General features: G+C 42.0%; 1 protein-coding gene across 1 annotated transcript in view; it reads left to right on the top strand.

Annotated features, from left to right (window-relative positions):
- Positions 1-8,960: 8,960 nt before the first annotated feature.
- The window catches only part of PYGO1 (pygopus family PHD finger 1), a 32,779-nt gene continuing 21,397 nt past the window's right edge, over positions 8,961-20,342 (top strand). Inside the window, exon 1 of the mRNA XM_037151117.2 lies at positions 8,961-9,627. Coding sequence (XP_037007012.1) covers positions 9,579-9,627 — 49 coding nt within the window. The 5' untranslated portion in view covers positions 8,961-9,578. The remainder of the gene's footprint in view (positions 9,628-20,342) is intronic.

A 20,342-nucleotide genomic window follows, 5' to 3' on the forward strand; every position in this document is an offset into this window, starting at 1 on the left:
TGATTGTACAGTTCAGCATCTTCCTATCTTGAGTATGGTGGTGGTTACACAAGGTTACAAATCATAGTAAAATTGCATAGACCTACACATACATTCCATATATAACAATAAAGACCTGAACAAGCTCTGTGGATTGCACCAATGTCAATTTCTTGGTTTTGATAGTGCACTAGAGTTGCACACCATGCTTACATTAAGGGAGGCTGGGAGAAGAATACACAGGACTTGCCTATCCGTTTGTTTGCAAAGTCTTGAATCTATACATTTTTTTAAACAGCACTGTGGCTACAGAGTAGGAAATGGATTGAATAGAGGTTAAGATGGGTATAGGGGAAACTATTGGGTGACTAATGTATTAGTTCAGAAAAGATAAATGATAATGGCTAGACTTGGGTGGCGGCTGATGTGATAGAGAAGCATGGACACATCTGAGAAATATACAGGAAGTAAGAGTTTATGGACTCTGGTGATGGATGGGATAGAAAAGATTAGATAGAATGAGTTCAAAGGCTATTTTGATGTAAAACTGTGTCCCATATCATAGCCTACAAAATAAATACACATTTAGGATAATACAGTAAAAAAAAAATCAGTACAATTTTATGACACAGCATATTCCAGAACTAAAGTTTCTGTTGCTATGAGGTCACATAGGAAGTTTTGCTAGGCTAAAGTACACACTGTCATTGTGTCAGTACTCAATTTATTGTCTTGCAACCCCAATGTATCCTTTATTGCCTCCTCTGCAAAACTGGTGCTGTACCCTTTAAATATTTTTCCTTTGCCTGCCAGCATGATGTTCTACATTGTTAATAGAGGGTGCAAAAGAGACATTGCAGGAAGAAGAGCTTTTCTTCCTGTTCCAAGGTGCTCCTATTTGCAAGCTCCTAAGCACCCATGATTTCTTCAGGGTCCAGCTCTTCCAGTGCAGGCATCTTATCCAGTACCAGGAATCTACCATGCAGGCAGTAGCCAGCAGCCAGGTTACAGCAGCTTCCTCTAGCACTCTGCTCAGAGTGCACAGCTGTCAGGATCACAGCCTGGAGAGAGAGGGGGGGCCTCTTCTTTTGGTGCTCTATCTTAGTTTTAAAGGTAGTGGATCCTCCACATATTTGCTTTTCTCATTATCTTTAGCATTCTCTTTATTTCTCACCATCCAATCCCTCTCTACTCCTATTTTGTACTGGGGTTAATAATTCTTTATACAAGGACTTCCGGTCAAGATGGTGATGGAGGCAGACATGGCTACATCTTCTAAAAATCACATCAAAATTACAACTAAAATATAGACCAACCATCACCCAGAACCTTCAGAAATTTAGTTGAATGGAAGTATGAGAACTGTAGAATTAAAGAAACCATATCCATCCACACTGGTAGGACAGGCGCAGACACTGAACGGCTGGTCCCTAACCCACATGTGGTAGATAAAAATTTGGGAGGGGTATCTTGGGAGTGAGGAGTCCCAGCCTCAGACCAGGCCCTGCAGCTCAGGGTTCCAGTGCCAGGAAGATTAGTCCCCACAACCTCTGGCTGCAAAAAACAGCAGGGATTGAGTGGATAGAAGAAACTTCTGGAGCCCCAAGCAGTTCCTCTTAAAGAACCCACTCAAGGACTCACCCACTCAGACTCACTCCCTCTTAGATCAAGAACCAGGGTAGCAGCTTAAAAGGCTGCTGGAAGAAACTGATGTATCTGGCATCAAGGCAAACAGAGGCCATTGCCCTTTTCTAAACCCTCCTCCCACAGAGCCAGCAAGCTGGTGCCATATCTGAGACTCCATCAACCCTGCTAATACTGTTTGACTCACATTGAAGATCCCCAGAGACTCCATTCAACTTATAGGCCCACCCAAGCTGCTTTTCCATAAGAATGGCTGGGCTTGGCTCATGCTTCACACCTTCCTAAATGCTCTCCAACAAGCAACAGCTGGCCTCAGTGAGCCCTAGGCTCAGCACTAGCAGGGGCAGCCTAGATTCATTGTTTGGCTTTGCCTGGGAATCTCCAAGCCCAGCACAAGTAGCAGCCGTCTCAGGTTGCTTTATAGCTCAGCAGGGTGGCCCCAGGCGAAAAAGGTAGGACTGCACCACCAAGGAAACCCCAGGGCCAGAACATTCAGTGGACAGCTACAGACTGCATCAGAGCACCCCCACCCTGCTCCTGTATAGCTGATCCTCCATGGAGGGCAGAGGTTGGTAGTAAGTGGTCACAGCCAATCTTTGCAACTGACTGGCCTGGGTAAATACTCCCCAGTGATCTGCCAACAGCAAGAAAGTTTCAACTACAAGAGGAGGGTGTGCTCAGCCCACACAAAGGGCATACCTTGAGTACCCAGCTTGGATGATAGGGGAGGCTGTGCTACAGAACCCTACAGGACACCTACTACATTAAGCCACACTACCAAGACATGGAGTCATAGCAGCTCTACCTAATATACAGAAACAAACACAGGGAGGCTGCCAAAATGAAGAGACAAAGACACGTGGCCCAAATGAAAGAACATCAAAATTCCAGAAAAAGAGCTAAACAAAATGGAGATAAGCGATCTATCAGATGTGGAGTTCAAAACACCAGTCATAAGGATGCTCAAGGAACTTAGGACCTCAACAGCACAAAAAAGATCTAGTCAGAAATGAAGGAGGGACTTCTGCCAAGATGGAGGCGTAGGTGGAAACACTTTACCTTCTCGCACAACCAAATCTAAAAACAACAGTTTTAGCAACAATAACGCAGCCAAGCCACAGAAAATTGAACAATACAGAGTCCGACAACAACGAACCACTCAGGTAGACCAGTAAGAGGGGCAGAGCCAGCAGCGGAGTGGGTCAGGCAAAAAAGATCCCCCGACCCAGGCAGCCAAGGGCAAATCTCAGGTGTGGGGTAGCACAGGCGGACCCAGTGAAGGTGCAAGGTGGCTGGCTGACCACGGTCACACATTTGCGTGCAGATAAACCAGCAAAGGAGTGAGCAGTGAGACAGACCAGGCAGGCCCCAGTGGCAGGAAGGAGCAGAGAGGACCGCTATTGCTCCCTCTCTGACCCTGCCCCCACATAAAGCATCACAAACCAGAGACTTGGGTGGCCCTGCCCTGGTGAACAACTAAGGCTCCTCTCCTCATACATAACAGGTGCGAACAGATCAAAACATGGCTCAAGAACAACTCAGAGCCCCAGAGCCCATAAATTTAAGCGAACAAGAAATTGCCAACCTATCAGAGGCACAGTTTAAAACACTGGTGATCAGGATGCTCATGGAACTGGGTGATTTTAGTCACAAATTAGAGGAACATATGAAGGCTAAACTAATTGAAACGAAGGGAAATGCACAGGAAACCAATAGTGATGGAAAGGAGACTGGAGCTCAAATCAAGGGAGTGGATCAGAAGGAAGAAAAAAATGACCAAATAGGAAAATATGAGGAAACAAGAATTCAAAAAAATGAGGAGAGGCTAAGGAACCTCCAGGACACCTTTAAACGCTCCAACATCTGAATTATAGGGGGTACCAGAAGGGGAAGAGGAAGAGCAATAAGTGGAAAACTTATTGGAACAAATAATAAAGGAGAACTTCCCCAATCTGGCAAAGGAAGTAGACTTCCAGGAAATCCAGGAAGCTCAGAGAGTACCAAAGAAGTTGGACCCAAGAAGGAACACACCAAGGCACATCATTACATTAGCCAAGATTAAAATGAAGGAAAGAATTCTAGAAGCAGCAAGAGATAAGGGGACAGTCACCTACAAAGGAGTTCCCATCAGACCGTCAGCTGATTTCTCAAAAGAGACCTTGCAGGCAAGAAGGGGCTGGAAAGAAGTATTCCAAGTCATGAAAACCAAAGACCTACAACCAAGATTGCTCTATCCAGCAAAGCTTTCATTTAGAATGGAAGGGCAGATAAAGTGCTTCTCAGATGAGATCAAATTCAAGGAGTTCATCATCACCAAGCCCTTATTATATAAAATGTTAAAGGGACTTACCTAAGAAAAAGAAGATAAAAAAGATGAACAGTGAAAGCACAGCAAACTCACAATTATTAACAACCACACCTAAAACAAAAGCAAACTAAGAGGACAGCTAGATCAGGAGCGAACCATAGAAATGAAGATCACATGAAGGGTTAGCAACAGGGAGTGGGAGAAGGAGAAGGGAGGAGAAGGTACAGAGAATAAGTAGCATAGACAGTAGATAGAAAATAGGGGAGAGGGTAAGAATAGTAGGGGAAATATAGAATCTAAAGAACTTGAGACACGTGGTCATAAACTAAAGGGGGGAAAATGGTAGGGGAGGGGTGCGAAGGGTAGAGGGGAATGAAGGGGGGAATAGAACAACTGTAATGGCATAATCAATAAAATAAAATTTTAAAAAGGAATGAAGGATACACTCATTGAAATAAAGAACAATTTATAAGGAAACAACAGTAGAGCTGATGAAGGTGAGAATCAAATCAATGATATGGAACCTAAGGAAGCAAAAAACAACTATGCAGAACACAAGAAGAGCAAAGAATCCCAAAAAATGAGGATAGTATAAGCAGCCTCTGGGACAACTTCAAGAGGTACAACATTTGCATGATAAAGGTACCTGAAGAAGAACAGAAAGTGCAGAAAATTGGAAATTTATTTGAAAACATAATGAAAGAAAACTTCCCTAATTTGATGAAGGAAGTAGACATGCAGTCCAGGAAGCGCAGAGTTCCCAAAAGATGGATGCAAAGAGGCCTCCTCCAAGACACATCATAATTAAAATGACACATCATAATTAAAACCTTTAAAATAAAATAACCTTTATTTGAAAGGTTAAAATAAAGAGGCAATCTTGAAAGCAGCAACAGAAAGGCAGAGAATTACCTGTAAAGGAGAACCCATAAGACTGTCAGCCAATTTCTCCAAAAAAAAAACTTCGCAGGCTAGAAGGGGTTGGCAAGAAGTATTTTAAGTCATAAAAAGCAAGGACTTACAACCTAGATTACTCTATCCAGCAAAGTTATCATTTAGAATTGAAGGGCAGATAAAGTGCTTCCCAGACAAGGTAAAACTAAAGGAATTCATAATCACCAAGCAATTATTATATGAAATACTAAAGAGAATTATATGAGAAAAGGATAATCAAAACTATGAACATCAAAATGGCAAAAAACTCACAGCTATCAACAATTGAATCTAAAAAACAAACCAAGCAAACAAGAACAGAAACAGATTCATAGATATGGGGATCATCTGGAGGGTTATTAGTTGGGAGAGAGAAAGGGAGAATGGGGGGAAAGGGATCAAGAATTGGTAGGTACAGAATAGAAAGGGAGATATTAAGAACAGTATGGGAGGCCCTGGCTGGTGTAACTCAGTGGATTGAGCGCAGGCCTGCGAACCAGACAATCGTGGTTCGATTCCCAGTCAGGGCACATACTGGGGTTGCAGGCTGGTTCCCTGCAGGCCAGTTCCCAGCAGGGGATGCATGAAAGGCAACCATACATTGATGTTTCTCTCCCTCTCTCCTTCCCTTCCCCCCTAAAGATAAATAAATAAAATATTAAAAAAAGAACAGTATGGGAAATGGAGTAGCCTAAGAACTTAATACATGACCCAGGGACATGAACAATGGTGGGGGGATTGCCCAAGGAAATGGGGGTACTGGATAGAGGGGTGCAAAGGGGGACAAATCAGGAGAACTGTAATAGCATTATCAATAAAATATAATTTAAAAAATAAGTAAATAAGATAATGATTCTTTGTATTAAATATACCCTGTCAAATTGTGTGATTTTTGTGCCTGGATTGAATCCTGGCCTATACAAACATCTTCCAAAGTTTGCTGTTGTGACTCCCTATGTTTGTCAACAAGGGAATGCTGGATGTGGCTGACCAGCATATAGAGGTTGCTGAGATGAGCACAGTTTCAGTTATATCACAAAAGAATTCAAACCAATATTGCAAAACTTCCAAACACCTAGAATTGAGTTTCATTTTTATTTCTATTCAATTTAAAACAAATCTATGATTTTCAATGTTCGAAAATAAAACTTAGAGCAATATTTTCTTTTTTTCTGAAAAAAATGTTTTCATGTTAATCTAAACCAACTTATATTAGAGGCTTTATGTTTAAATGCTCCACTATGCTACTTCCCACAATATAAACACATAAAACTTGAGATGTGAAATACTAATGGCAAATGCTATAAAATACTTTAAAATACAAGAAAACAAGGAGGTTAAGTAGGTTCCAGGCCAAGAATGTCCAAAGATAGAAATGAGTACTTCTTTCTGCAGCATGTGACAACGTTGATCATTTCTCTCCTTCCTTGATTGCCTTAACATTCCTATTTTTTTATTTTCATGCCTTCTCTGTTTCCTTTACAGACTCCTGTATCTCTGTCCACACTTTAAAATGTCAGTATTTCCCTGGATTCTGTGATTGGCTCTCATTTCTCATTGTTTTTGGGTGAGTTTATCCATTCTTAGGTTAATGTCTCCTTCATTTGTATCTGCAGCCTAGCTCTGTCCCCTGAGCTCCAACGTCCTTTGCGTGATTCAAGTTCTAGTTTAAGGGTCAGCAGAATACAGACTGTGGGCCAAATTGAGTACACTGCCAGCTTTTATATATAAAGTTTTACTGGAACGAACCAAACCCATTTATCTTTATATATTATCTATGGTTGCTTTCCTAATATAGTGGCATAGTTGAGTAGCTGTGACAGAGAACATATGGCCTTCGAAACCTACAGTATTACCTGTACTCCATAGAATAAGTTTATTGAGCCTTGGTCTAGTCTAAGTTGTGCCTACTATTGAGTTTTAGGTACGACTGAACATGTATTTTTATTTTTAAAAACTTTAAAAAATACATTTTATTTATATATATTTTAGAGAGAAGGGAAGGGAGGAAGAAAGGGAGGGGGAGAAACATTATTGATGGGTTGCCTCTGGTACATACCCCAAGCAGGGACCAAACCTGCAACATAGGCATTTGCCCTGCCCAGGAATTGAACCCACAAACTTTCACTTTCCAGGATGACTCCCAACCAACTGAACCACACCAGTCAGAGCTGAGCATGTATTTTGAATAGTAGGGTAGGCCTGACGACAATAGGTTTACCTGCATCTCTCTGTATGAAAGAGGGATTAAAGATTTTGATTACTTCTAAAATTTATAAACAAGTTCCATACATAAAGGCTACAACAAGCAAGATGAAGGTATATTTTGTTAGGAATTTTGTCACACTGGGGACATAAGGAGTCTAAGACACAATGATCATTGCTGTAGAATCACCTAGAAAGTATAAAGACAGATTTCAGACATCATTCCCAGAGATTCTGATTCAGTAAACCTGGGGACGAGCTTGGATCTGAAATTTTAGAACACTCTCCTGGTAGTTCTGATATGTAGCAAGTGAGTCATCAGAATCTGGAAGACAAATTGATCTAAAAATCCATGGCCAAGTAAGATGGTCTTTTTATTCTTGACGAATCACTAAAAAGAGGCAAATCCATTTCCCTGGATTTACATATTATATCCTAGTCTCTAGTTTTAGGGAATTAAAATAAAGAATTCAAACTCTCTTAGCAATGATTTTTCTCAACCACTCCCCTTGCACTAGGATTATATAATAAAAACTCTGTTTCCATATTGCTTGATATTTTCAAAGTGCTTTCACATCTCTCAACAATCCTGTGAGATAAATTATAAAAGCCAATTTGCTTTATCATTCTTAACATTTGCTAGAGCTTTATCACACTTACCAGCCCAGGGCCACTTACAGCCTGTTTATTCATGCATCTATTCAACAAAAAAAATTCTTTGAACACTTGCCAGTCATTATTAGGAAACAAAGGATATAGTAGTGAACTGGATAAAATGCCTATATTGAGCTTATATTCTAGTTGCGGGAGCCTTCTGCTAGATGTGCCTTGTATGAAAACTTTCCCTAGCTTATTCTAGTCTGAATCTTCTAATCAGAAATTTTCTCCCAAAACTTATTAGAAAAAGTGTGACATTTGTACGCTGGCCATGCCATATCCTGTCTTGTAAAGCCAATTCTGCTACTGTGGTGGTGCTTGTCTGTTATATATCTGTTAAGACTATATACATTTAAAATTTACATCTGTATGTGCAGTTGATTGAGTTATATGGGTCTTGTCTCCAGAAGGATGCAACTCTTGTCATTAGTTCTAAGTCCTCATATGAATAATGAGTGTTTTTTAGTGATCCTTACATCAAAATAAACCCAGAGTCTCTCCCGATTGAAGGTCTGAATCTGCACCTACAGATTCTCTTTACTAGGATAACTGAAAAATCTAACGACAAATAGGGAGAACAGTTTCCTCAGAGTAAGATGAAGAATGTCAGAGCTAGAAGAGACCTCAGAGATGTAATTCCACTGCCTTTCAAAGATGAGAAATCTCAGACTCAGAGAGGTTATGTACGTTGCCTTAGGTCACACAGCTCAACTGATAGCTATGTTATCAGTGATCAAAATCCAATCTACAAGCACACTGGTGGTCCTTCTCTTAAATTTAACGTCTAAAGCAAGTCAAGCCTTCTCAACAGCTTCTACCCAGTCTCCTTTCTTGTATTAATTCCGCATCGCTCTTTCTTCCAGTCAAGTCGTTAAAAGTTGAAGTTGGGGCATTGCACAAACAGGTGTCCAGACCCGGACACGGAGTCAGGCAATGTGGGTGTCCACATGCCCGCCGAGAAGTCTACAGCTCCCACTTGGAAAGTTTTCTCGGATCGTGCGTTCCTCTTTCAGATCCCTCGCTGCGAGGCCGTGATGCCAGCCGGGGGTCTCCTACGAAGTTCGGAGATGCCACTGCCTCCAAGAAGCCGCGGGGGCGGGGCGGGACGGCCCCTCGGCGCGCGCAGCTCGCCCCGGCTGGGAGGGCCGCGGGCCCGCGAGCCCTGGCGCGGAGCGAGAGGCGCGCGCGGGCCGTGGGGGCTGGGCCGAGGCGGAGCGCGAGGCGCTGGCGGCGGCGGCGGCGGGAGGCGCGGTGGGACCCGGCAGCGGCCCCCGCCCGCCGAAGTCCGTCCCCGCGCGGCGCTAGGGAGCCCAGGGAGGGGAAGACGCGGGGCCGCGCCACGTCCGTCGCCCGCCCCAGAGCGGGTTTTGCAGGCGGCTCCACACTGGGGGCTTTTGTGTCTGCGACTCGGGAGCGGCTGGAGCGCAGACCTCCTCCTCAGAGGGCGCTGTGAGTGTGCCGCCTGGGCCCGGCCGCCCGCGCCTGCCTCCCCTGTCAGCGGCTCCTCCGGCGGCGGCCGCGGCGACGACGAAGAAGGAGTGGGAGGAGACGGCGGCGCACCAGTCGTCCGCACGTGCCAGCCCCGGGCGGGGGGCCACCCCCAGGCCGCGCTCCCCGCCGCCGCCGCCGAGCCCGGCCAGCCCCCGCACGCCGCCCGGCCGCCCCGAGGCCTCGTCCGCCTCCCAAACTTTGCAAAGTCGGCCCGCGTCCACGCCGCCCTCGGCCGCGCCTCGGCTCCGAAGCTTGCCTCGCAGCCGCAGCGGCCCCGCGAGGAGGAGGAGGAGCCGCCGCCGCCGCATCAAAGAGACCGAATTCCCGCGGCCTGGGGGGGAGTCATGCTTTGCGGTCTGTAATGTCAGCGGAACAGGAGAAGGATCCCATTTCGCTGAAGAGAGTTCGAGGTAACCGAGACGGGCGCCGGATCGAGGGGGTCGGGAGAGCGGGGTGCGCGGGGGCCGCGCGCCCGGCCGCTGGGAGGCCACCGGCCTCTGTCCGGGCCTAACTCCGTGCAGCCCGCGTCCCGCCTGAGACCCGGGGCCGAGGCTGCGGTCGGAGGCGCGTGGCTCGGGCGCCCGCTCGCCCCCTAGACACCCGCGCGGAGCCCTCGCCTCCCCGACTTCGTGGTAGGAGGCAGTTGAAGCCGCGCTCAGCATCCCTTCATCCCCGCTCCTCTTCCACTTTATCTCATTCGCAAGACACAGCACAATAGGTACATCAGAGGGTGAGAAAGAAACACCCCCTAGCAGAGACCACGAACGATGCCCACCCCCCAAAAAAGTAAGTTGGACCGCACGAGAGTTGACGTTCTCGGAGGAGGTGTACCTTCGCGTCTCTTCCAGCAACCCCCCAGCCCGCCCCCAGAAGACAAACATACAGCTTATTTCCCTCAGGCTTGAGAGGAGAAACTATGAAAATTCAAAAGGCATTTTCTTTATTGGCCTATGGAGAAGAATCCAACCACCCAAAATCAGTTTTATACATGATTGGTTTGTTTCTTCCTTGCCCACGTTAGGCCTTTTCCTGCTGTCTTACTATCTAAGAAAAATAAGAGGAACGAGGTACCAGACAAAAGATAATGCATGTAAGTTGACAGACCCCAAGTGCAAGCTGGATATTTGGGGGATATCCTCCAGCTCTCATTTCTACCTCTTAATAGGGTTAAGGATGAAAACCCCCAAATTGATTTAATACCATTTGTTCATTAAGCAAATATTTATTGAACATCTACTGAGTGCTGGGCGCTGGTCTTCGCCCTGGGATATAACACTGAACAAAGCAAAAACACAATCGTCACCCAGCAGGAGTTCACACTGTTGTGGGGTAAACAACTGATAAACAAATAGAAGGTGTAGAATGTCAGTGGTAAGTGCTATGGAGAAAAATAAACCAGGTAACATAGTTAGGAAATATGTATGGAGGTGGGGAGGTGGCAATTTGTGTAAGAGAGCTCACCTGGAACTCGATGCTTGAGCAAAGACCCAAAGGAAGTGATAGAGCAGAACCAGTGAATACGTTTGGGAAGAGCAGTCTGGGTAAAAGGAACAGCAAATACAAAGGCGGTAGGTCCGGAATTGGCCTAGTGTACTCAAGAAACGGCAAAGAAGCTATTGTAGCTGGCACGGAGTGAGCAAAGGTAGAGTAGTACGACCTGAGCGTAAGGACAAGGTGACTGTGTACAGGGGGCCTGTGTAGGCCCTTTAAAAGACATTGCCTTTTACTCTAAGATAAGGACTGGAGGTTTTGAGCAGACTGATGACTGATCTGACATATTAACAGGGTTTCTCTGGCTGCTGTGTGGAAAATAGACTGTAGAGAACAAGGATGGAAGTAGGGAGGCTAGTTCAGAGGCTATTGCAATAATCCTTTTTATCCAAACAGGATAAAGTGCTTTATAAATCAGTAAGTAGTAAAGTAAATTTCCATTTGACTTAAGTGATGTAGAGGTCAAGGACCACAGTCATTCATCTGTTTTTGCTTCATGTGACTAGAGATTAAATATATGGAACTGGCTCTTGACACAGTGAGAATGTGGTACCTGAAAAACATCCACCCAGTTATTTAGGTAGAGATTAATTTTCTTAGTCACTTAAGCCAATACATAATTTAGAGCAGAATATTGTTTTTAAAGCAGAATTTTAGAGCAGAATATTGTGCTTAATATCAGCACAATCTTTAATTTGGTGATGGTTTTCTATTTCAACTTTGTGTTTGTGGTTGCAAGTTGCCAAACCTTTAAGGAATAGACTTTCCTAAGATGAAATTATTCCTCTGATCTTTTTGCCATATTATTTTACCTATAATTATAAATTACTTTAGTGTTAAAGGAAAAGGAAGAGAGCTATCAAGTTTATATATGTGAACTCAATTATCAGTCTTAATCAAATGTAAGTTTAAGTAAAATGGATATATATTTTTTATTGTGGGTCAGGAGCACAAATCTATCTTCATTTTGTTCCAGCTGCTGCTTTTAAGTTTGATGCCTTAACTGTTGGGAGGTGGTTTAGGTGTCTGCTCAAGAACATTCTGAGAATTAAGTACCAGAATAAGAGACAAAGCATTTTTTAAGTCAATATAAGGAGGGATTTTTATAATAAGTCATTATAATCCATAAAAGGTACCAGGGTATGTACATGAACTGTTCTGAAGCACTATTCTGTTGAACTTCACTGCCCTGGAACTTTGTTATAATTTGTGTCATCAGACTGCATGCAGGGTGTGGTGTGTACAGAGCATAAACTCTTGAGCAGTGTTTCTCAAACTGTTTCCCATCCACTGATGTAGACAGATAAACCTTTCAAAAGATTTTATTTGTTGTGTGTGTGGGGGGGTTGTTTGTTTTTGTTTTGAGAGAAGGGAAGAGAGGGAGAAAAAGAGGGAGAGAAACATTAAGATGTGAGAGAAACATCAATTCCTTGCCTCTTACACACCCCTAGCTGGGGACCTGGCCTGCAACCCAGGCATGTACCCTGACTGGGAACTGAACTGGCTACCTTTGCTTTGCAAGCCAGAGCTCAGTTCACTGAGGCATACCAGCCAGGGCAACTTTTTAATAGTTATGTGTTTATATCATGTGTGCTATAACAATACAAGCCAACAAACTTTGAGTAGGATAAGGCTAAGATATAGGTATAACTCAGATATGGCAAAATTATGACATGAAGGACTAAGGACTTTACAGTAGCATACTCTGCAGACCAAATGCATCATAATCCTGTGGGATGCTTATTAAAGATGCACATTCCTGGACCCACAGAATCAGGATTCCTGGGAGACTTTTTTCCATCTTTAAAAAGATCCCCTACCCCTGGCTGGTGTAGCTCAGTGGACTGAGCGCAGGCCTGTGAACCAAACAACAGCAGTTTGATTCCCAGTCAGGGCACATGCCTGGGTTGCAGGCCAGTTCTCAGCGGGGGATGCATGAGAGGCAACCATACATTGATATTTCTCTCCCTCTCCTTCTCTTCCCCTCTAAAGATAAATAAAAAAGATCCCCAGGTATTCCTTATGTATGCTAAAGTTTGAGAACTGGTGCTGGTAGACCTAGATAGCAAAGGTGAGCAGATTAGAGGAAGCTGATTTGTGGTCATCTAAACTTGTCCTGATATTTTAATATAGATTCAGAATTGCTCTTTAATAAGGCAAAGTATCTTATTCCTTCCTATTTTCTATCAGTTCTAACCACTCCTGGATTCTCAGCCCTTGATTGTAAGATGCATCCATGAGGCCCTGACCAGTGTGGCTTAGTTGGGTGGGCATTGTTCTGCAAAGTGAAAGGCTGCTGGCTTGATTCCTGGTTGCAGATTCAGCCCTTGGTCAGGTGGTGTAGGAGAAGCAGCTGATTGATGTTTCTCTCTCACATCGATATTTCTCTCCCTCCGTTTCTAACTTCCTCTCTCTCTCAAAATAAATAAATAAATAAAAATCTTTTTTTAAAAAAGACACGTCCATGAGGCTGGGTACAATATCTCAAGTATCTTTCTATTTCTCCCCTAATTGCCTTGCTCACAGTAAATACCAAGTGCATGAATGAGTAAATATGTGAAGTAACTCATTCATATATTTATGCTGGTTTCTGATTGTCCATAGCCCCTCGTACTACTTTTATATGTCCTTTTCTCTTAGAATGTTATCTGTCATACTTATTTTAACCAACACTCACATTCTACAATGTTCTTAGAATTCCTGGGTGTTGATTTGATGACAATATTCATTTCATTATTCAACAAATATTTATTGAGCACTCATAGTGTCAGACAGTGTGGATATATTGATAAAGAGGACATAATGCTTGTCTTGAAGACATTTTTAGTCTAGTCCAGGATACTGACAAATAAGCACACATTTGTAAACAGCATGGCAAGTGAGGTGACCACCTACAGGAAATAAAGGTACATAAAACCTGTTTTTAAGGAAACCATGGAAGATCTCCTGGAGAAGAGTTCTAAGAAGCAGTGGGAGTTCCTTTGCGTAAAACAATATAGGATCGACAAAGAGCATGAGGGATGAAAAAGGTTCTAGGAAATCACTGGTCATTTTGAGAAGGCACTTTTGGGAGAAAACCACATTTCTAAGTAGTGAAGTTAGTGGTACAAATGCAACTTGAAAGAACTTTGGGTGGTAGGCAGAAAGACATAGCCAACAGCTTGGAAAGATAGGGTCAAGAAAAAGTTTTTATGGATATCTTTTTATTTATTTTTTCTTCTTTGAAAAGAAGACTTAAGCATATTTTACACTTGCAGAAGAATTCGATGTAGAAGGAGAGGGGAGAAACTAAAAAGTCAAGAGAAAGAAAATAATTTCTTCATAAAATATTCAGTGCATGTTTTTAAGTATCTACCATGTGCTAGGCTCTCACTGTTCCAGAAGCTGGGGATGAAACAGATAAGACTCCTATTCTCGTAAATCAGGTCTCTGCAGATGAGAGAAGGGGAATAGCATCAAGGATGCAAATGAAGAGTTAGTTTTGGAGGAAAAAAAAAGAATGGAGGAAGGAAGACAAATTTAAAGAAGAAGGAAGCTGAAACATTCATTTCAGATGAAATGTTTTTAACCTAGTTAGAAATGTAATTGGAAAGGTAAGAATGTATTTTAGAATGGGATAATAACACAGAAATGTTATGAAAGTGCTAAAGATAGACTTTATTTAAAAATATAGACTGCCTTGATTGGATAGGTATATGGAGGATTTGGATTAAAATTGGAGAGGAAGTATGATTTATATAGTCAGAGTCAAGGGGAAGAGAAGGTGAGAGAATGTTTAAAGGAAAGGGTTTTTTGTTTTTGTTAGTGTTTTGTTGTGTAATTGGTACATGTAAGAAGTAGGCAGATTATTAGGAAAGTGAGCTTGGTTTCGACACATTAAATGAATATTCTCCTGGGGTGTTTCCAGGATACACAACAGGTATAATGGTTTGGTACTGAGGCAAGTGATTGGAGTCAGAGATAGAGATCTGGAAGTTATCAGTAAACAGATGAATACTAACTAATTAATGCCTTGGGAGTGGATGAGCTCACCCAAGAGAGTGAAAAGTCAGAAGAGAAAAGCAAGTTTGGAAACACAGTATTTAGGATACAGAAGGGCAAAGAGGACCCTGAGGAGCAGAATGTGAAGTAACCAGAGAGTTAGAGGAGAAAATAAAAGAATGGCCTCACAGATATATAAAAGGAGGAATGGATTTATAAGGGGGAAGTTAATAAATTTTATTTTGAATGTAATGAATGAAAGGTATCAATCTGCGAGATGTCCAATATACTCCTTCTCTCATAATCCCTATCTTGGTGAACATCATTTATCCAGTGACCCAAACCCATCCTCTACTCCCATCCAACAGTATTTCAAAGTTCTAGAATACCTGTGCCCTAATATGTTTTTGTTTGTTTTGTTTATTTAGATTTGTTTATTTAGTTTTTATGGAGGAAGGGAAAGGAGGGAGAAAGGCAGAGAAATGTGGATGTGCAAGAGAAACATTGATCGGTTGCCTCTAACTCACTCCCAACCAGGGACCTGGCCAGCAACCCAGGTATGTGCCCTGACCAGGAATTGGAAAGGTAACCTCTCGGTTTGCAGGACAACACCCAACCCACTGAGCTACATTAGTCAGGGCTACCTGCCAGGGTCCGGCCTCTGCAGGGTTCAGGGTCCTTGAAGGATGGATGGCACAGGCAATGAATGACGAGTCAGACAACCGATTGGATGCTAGAGCTCAGCCAGCCTCTGTGGGTCTGACCGAACTCTCAGAGTTTGATTTAGGCTTTATTTGTATAGAGATTGTTACATAACATTAAAAGAACATGTGCATGGCGTGATCAGTTAAGCAGAAAAAAGCAATACAGAGGTAACCAGGAAAAGTACAAGAATTTCCATAGTTTCAGTTATGTTGAACAAAGGTTGTTTTGACCAGAAGAGCCATTAATCAGACAGTTAGAAATAGCTGTATGCACAGAGTTTAAATGTCTTATTGTTTATTAAAGTTCTTAGAATGGGACAAAAGGATATGCTAGATTGAGCAGAGGTTATAGGAAATTTATTATAAGGTCTTTGTGATGTCTAACTTAGCTATCTTTTTGTCTAAAATGTTTCTTTATGTAATATGGACTGACTCCTTGGTAATTGTTTCTACGTGCTTAGTTTGTAATAGCTAACCAGCTTCTCCTGTTTCTTTGTCTAATTCTAATTAGTATATATTCCTGTCCAAGGTAGAGGAGGGGCTGTTACTCCATCAATTTCTAGATATTGAGGGGCTACTTAATTAGGGGGGACTTTGCTCTATGTCCAAGAAATCATTTTGTACAACTTCATTGGAATTATGCGGATCATTGGGCCTGAAATGTGGGGGTCTAAAAATCTCACCACTATTAATCGCAAAGACAAACATGCAAGGGAGAGATAGATAGGAAGTCCAGCCACAGTTGCCTCTGCTGTGCAGATGCATCTCATCCATCCCAACTGTGTCAGGGACGGCTGCTGGTTGGCTCCCGACAGCTACCCTTAATATATTTTGAACCCATCATCACCTGGACTTTTCCTAGCCACTGTACTTCAAATTTTATTTCTGATTATCATGATAGCCTTCACTGGTTTCTTTGCCTCCCGTTTTGTCCCCCTAAATCCATTTTTCACATTGCTCCTGGTGGTGATAAATGACTGCCACCCACTGAATACTTACCAGTTTGCTAAGTGGTTTAAATAGATTGTCTTATTTTATCCTCTCAATAATCCTGTGAGGTAGATGTTATTATCATTCTAGGCTTACAGTTGAGGCATTGATGCTCAGAGAGGTTAAGTAATGTGTGCTTAAGTAACATATTCAAGCTTGCCCAGCTAATAAGTGGCAAAGCTAGAACTTAAATTCTGCGGCCCAACGTTTTAGTCACTATGTTCCATTGCCATAGTTCTCCCCAAGCACAATTCAGTCATGTTGATCTTTTTGTTAAAAATTTCAGTTATCCATTGCCTTTAGGATAAAAATTCAACTGGCCCAGGCCTACTGCTTAGTTCTCCATCCTTCATATTCCATGAAATGTTCTCACTTGTATTATGCTCCAGTTCTGAAATATTCATATTTACTCTCTAGACATTTTTATGGTCTCTCTTGCCTATAAATCTTTCTTTGCACATTCTGTTACTTCTCCTGGGCATGCCCTCTTTTTATTCCCTCTTTGGTGAGATACTTATATTCAAAGTATCAGCTCAGTTGAAACCTCCCAGTCAAGATTACAAGGGAGTACCTGACACTCCTCCCACTGTCAAGATTACATAGGAGTACTTTATGTTCACTCAACATCTTGTGCTCAACTTTATCATAGTATTTATCATGCTAAATTTAAGAGTTTTAATAAAAAAGAAGAAGAAATTATTTACTCTAGATTATGGGATGTTACAAGAAGGAATTATTACTTTTATTTCTTTATTTACAGAAGCTCAACAGATGTTTTTGCAATCTAATTTGATAAATGTAACAAAGAAGTTTTGATGAAAAAATATAAAGATTATATATTTAAAAATTAATTATTTTTAAAAAACAAAGAGTTTTCAGTAACTTTAGGTAATTGAGCCTTAGTAGTTTGCTTTCACCTTCAGAGGTATGGAGGAATTGCCTTTTGGGAAGATTATACAGTTCTTTCTAATACTATTATTCCAGGCAACTCAAGATGTCCAAGTCATCTTTATTATCAGGGTGAGCTGTAAGGTATGGTAAAGAGTGATTTTAGGTTTTCTGTCCTGTTCCCAGTCTCTATAAATATGCTAATAGTAATACTGAGAAACAGTATAGTATTTTGACTTGGAGCCTAACTGCCAAGGTTCTTATCCCACTCTGCTACTTACTAGCTGTGTGGACTTTAACAGGTTACTTACATTCTTTATTCATCAATTTCCTCAGCTGCCAAATGAGAATCTCATGGTGTTGTTTGAACAATTAAATGGGTTAATATATATAAATCACTGACAATAGTGTCTGGTACATTATAAATTATCTGTAAGTGTTTACTTTTCAAATCAGAAAAATAAAGTCTAAATGTACATTCTACTTGCGGTCAAGATGCTGACATAGGCATTTTGCAAAGCATCATAGCTCCCCTCTTTGCAAAACCACATCAAATTACAACTAAAATATAGAACAGCTATCATTCAGAACCATCGGAAATCAAGTTGAATGGAAGTCTGACAACTATGGAACTAAAGAAACTACCTCCATTCAGATGGTAGGAAAGACCCAGATGTGGAATGAGCTGGTTTCTCACCTATGTGTGGGGGATAAAAATTTGGGAGGGATTTAGGGAGTGAGGAATCCCAGACCCATACCAGGCTCCCAGCTCAGGGTTCCAGTGCCAGGAAAATAAGTCTCCACCTCTGACTACAAAAAAAACCAGTGGGGATTGAGTCAGTGGAAGAAACTTCTGGAACCCCAAGCAGTGCCTCTTAAAGAACCCACTCAGGGACTCATCTACTCAGACTCACTTCCTCTTAGCTCAAACTTCAGGGTAGCAGTTTGAAAGACACCAGTGGCACACAGGGAGAAACTGAAGTGTCTGGCATCAAGGCCAGCAGAGGCCATTTTCTAAACCCTCTCTTCACAGAGCTGGCAAGCTGGAGCCATATAGGTTGAGACTCCATCAACCTATCTAACACCGTTTTACCCACTTGTAGATCCCCAGAGACTCCACCCACCAAAGCTGCTTTTCCATATGAATGGCAGATCTTGGCTCATGCTGCACAACTTCCTAAATCCTCTCAAACAAGCAACTGCTGGCCTTAGTGAGTCCAAGGCCCAGCACTAGCAGCAGCCAGCCTAGATTCACAACTTGACTTCTCCTGGGAATCTCCAAGCCCAGCTAGCAGCTATCTCAGATTGCTTTACAGCTCAGGCAGGTGGCCCTGGACAAAACATGAGTGATACAGACCTTGGCCTGCACTACCCAGGAAACTGTAGGGCCAGTACACCCCATGGATAGCTACAGACCATGTTGGAGCACCACCACCTGTGCCTGCATAGCTATCCTCCATGGAGGGCAAAGATTGGTGGTAAGTGGTCACAGACAGTCCTTGCAGCTGACTAGCCCGAGTAAATCCCTCCAATTGGTCTGCCAACAGCAACTATAAGAGGAGGGTGTACTCAGCCCGCACAAAGGGTGCACCGTGAGTACCCAGTTTGGGTGATAGGGGAGGCTGTGCCACAGGACCCTACAGGATACCTACTACATTAGGCCACACTACCAAGACAAAGAGTCAAAACAGCTCTACCTAATACATACAAAAAAACACAGGGAGGCTGCCAAAACAAGGAGACCAAAAAAAAACCCATGACCCAAATGAAAGAACAGGTCAAAACTCCAGAAAAAGCTGAACAAAATGGATTATTTCCATTTCGTTCAGCTTTTTCTGGAGTTACTGGTTATAAGGATGCTCAAGGAACTTAGTGAGGACCTAAGCAGCATTAATTGGCTCTGTCAGAAATGAAGGATACACTAATTGAAATAAGGACAGCTTACAGGGAAACAAGAGTAGAGTTGATGAAGCTGAGAATCAAATCAATCATTTGATATATAAGGAAGAAAAAAAAACCCCAAAACCATGTAGAACAACAAGAAGAAAAAAGAATCCAAAAAGGAGGATAGTATAAGCAGCCTCTGGGACAACTTCAAGATGTCCAACATTTGTATCATAGGGGTTCCAGAAGGAGAAGAGAAAGAGCAATAAAATGGATTCTATTTGAAAAAATAATGAAGAAAAACTTCTCTAATTTGGTGAAGGAAATAGACCTGGAAGTTCAGGAAGCACAAAGAGTCCCAATTATGATGAATACAAAGAGGCCCAGGCCAAGATACATCATAATTAAATGTCAAAGGTTAAAGAGAAAGAGAAAATCTTGAAAGCATCAAGAGAAAAGAACTTAGGTACCTATAGGGGAGTTCCCATAAGACTATCAGATGATTTCTCAGGCTAGAAGGGATTGGCAAGAAATATTAAAAGTCATGAAAAGCAGGCAAGATTGCTCTACCTAGCAAAGCTATCAATTAGAATCAAAGGGCAGATAAAGAGCTTTCTAGACAAGAAAAAAACTAAAGGAGTTCATCATCACCAAACCATTATTATATGAAATGTCAAAGGATTTATTTGATTTCATAAAAATCATTACGTGATTTTTACTTTATTTTCCATGATTTCTGAAGTTTTTGTATAAAAATTTGGCTGACATTGGTAATAAAATAAATTTATTATTAGGGGTATTATTGTATAGAGACAGTTTCACACATTGATGCTATCCATTCACTCTTCCAAAGCTTTACTTTTGTATGCTTAAATCTCAAACCTCATGCATGTCAGTAATACAAAGATCACTAGTTTTGGGGAGACATCTGGCATAAGAATCACATGTATTTGAAACCTTAAATACCACATGTTGGCTGCTTTCTGAATTTAATGTTTATTACATATACATATTGATCTAGTACTGAGCATCACATAGTGGACACTTTCTTCCTTGCATTCTAAAAGGAAATGATGACACTTTTAGTTATCAAGCATTGTCAAATACTTGATGGAATTTGTATAATATTATTTTCACAAGTTAATTCACAATATTTTCATCCCATGGTAGAGAGCAACATTATAGAA

Source organism: Artibeus jamaicensis, unplaced genomic scaffold (assembly GCF_021234435.1).
Source record: "Artibeus jamaicensis isolate MK-2021 breed Jamaican fruit bat unplaced genomic scaffold, CSHL_Jam_final contig_548, whole genome shotgun sequence".
Lineage (NCBI taxonomy): Eukaryota > Metazoa > Chordata > Mammalia > Chiroptera > Phyllostomidae > Artibeus > Artibeus jamaicensis.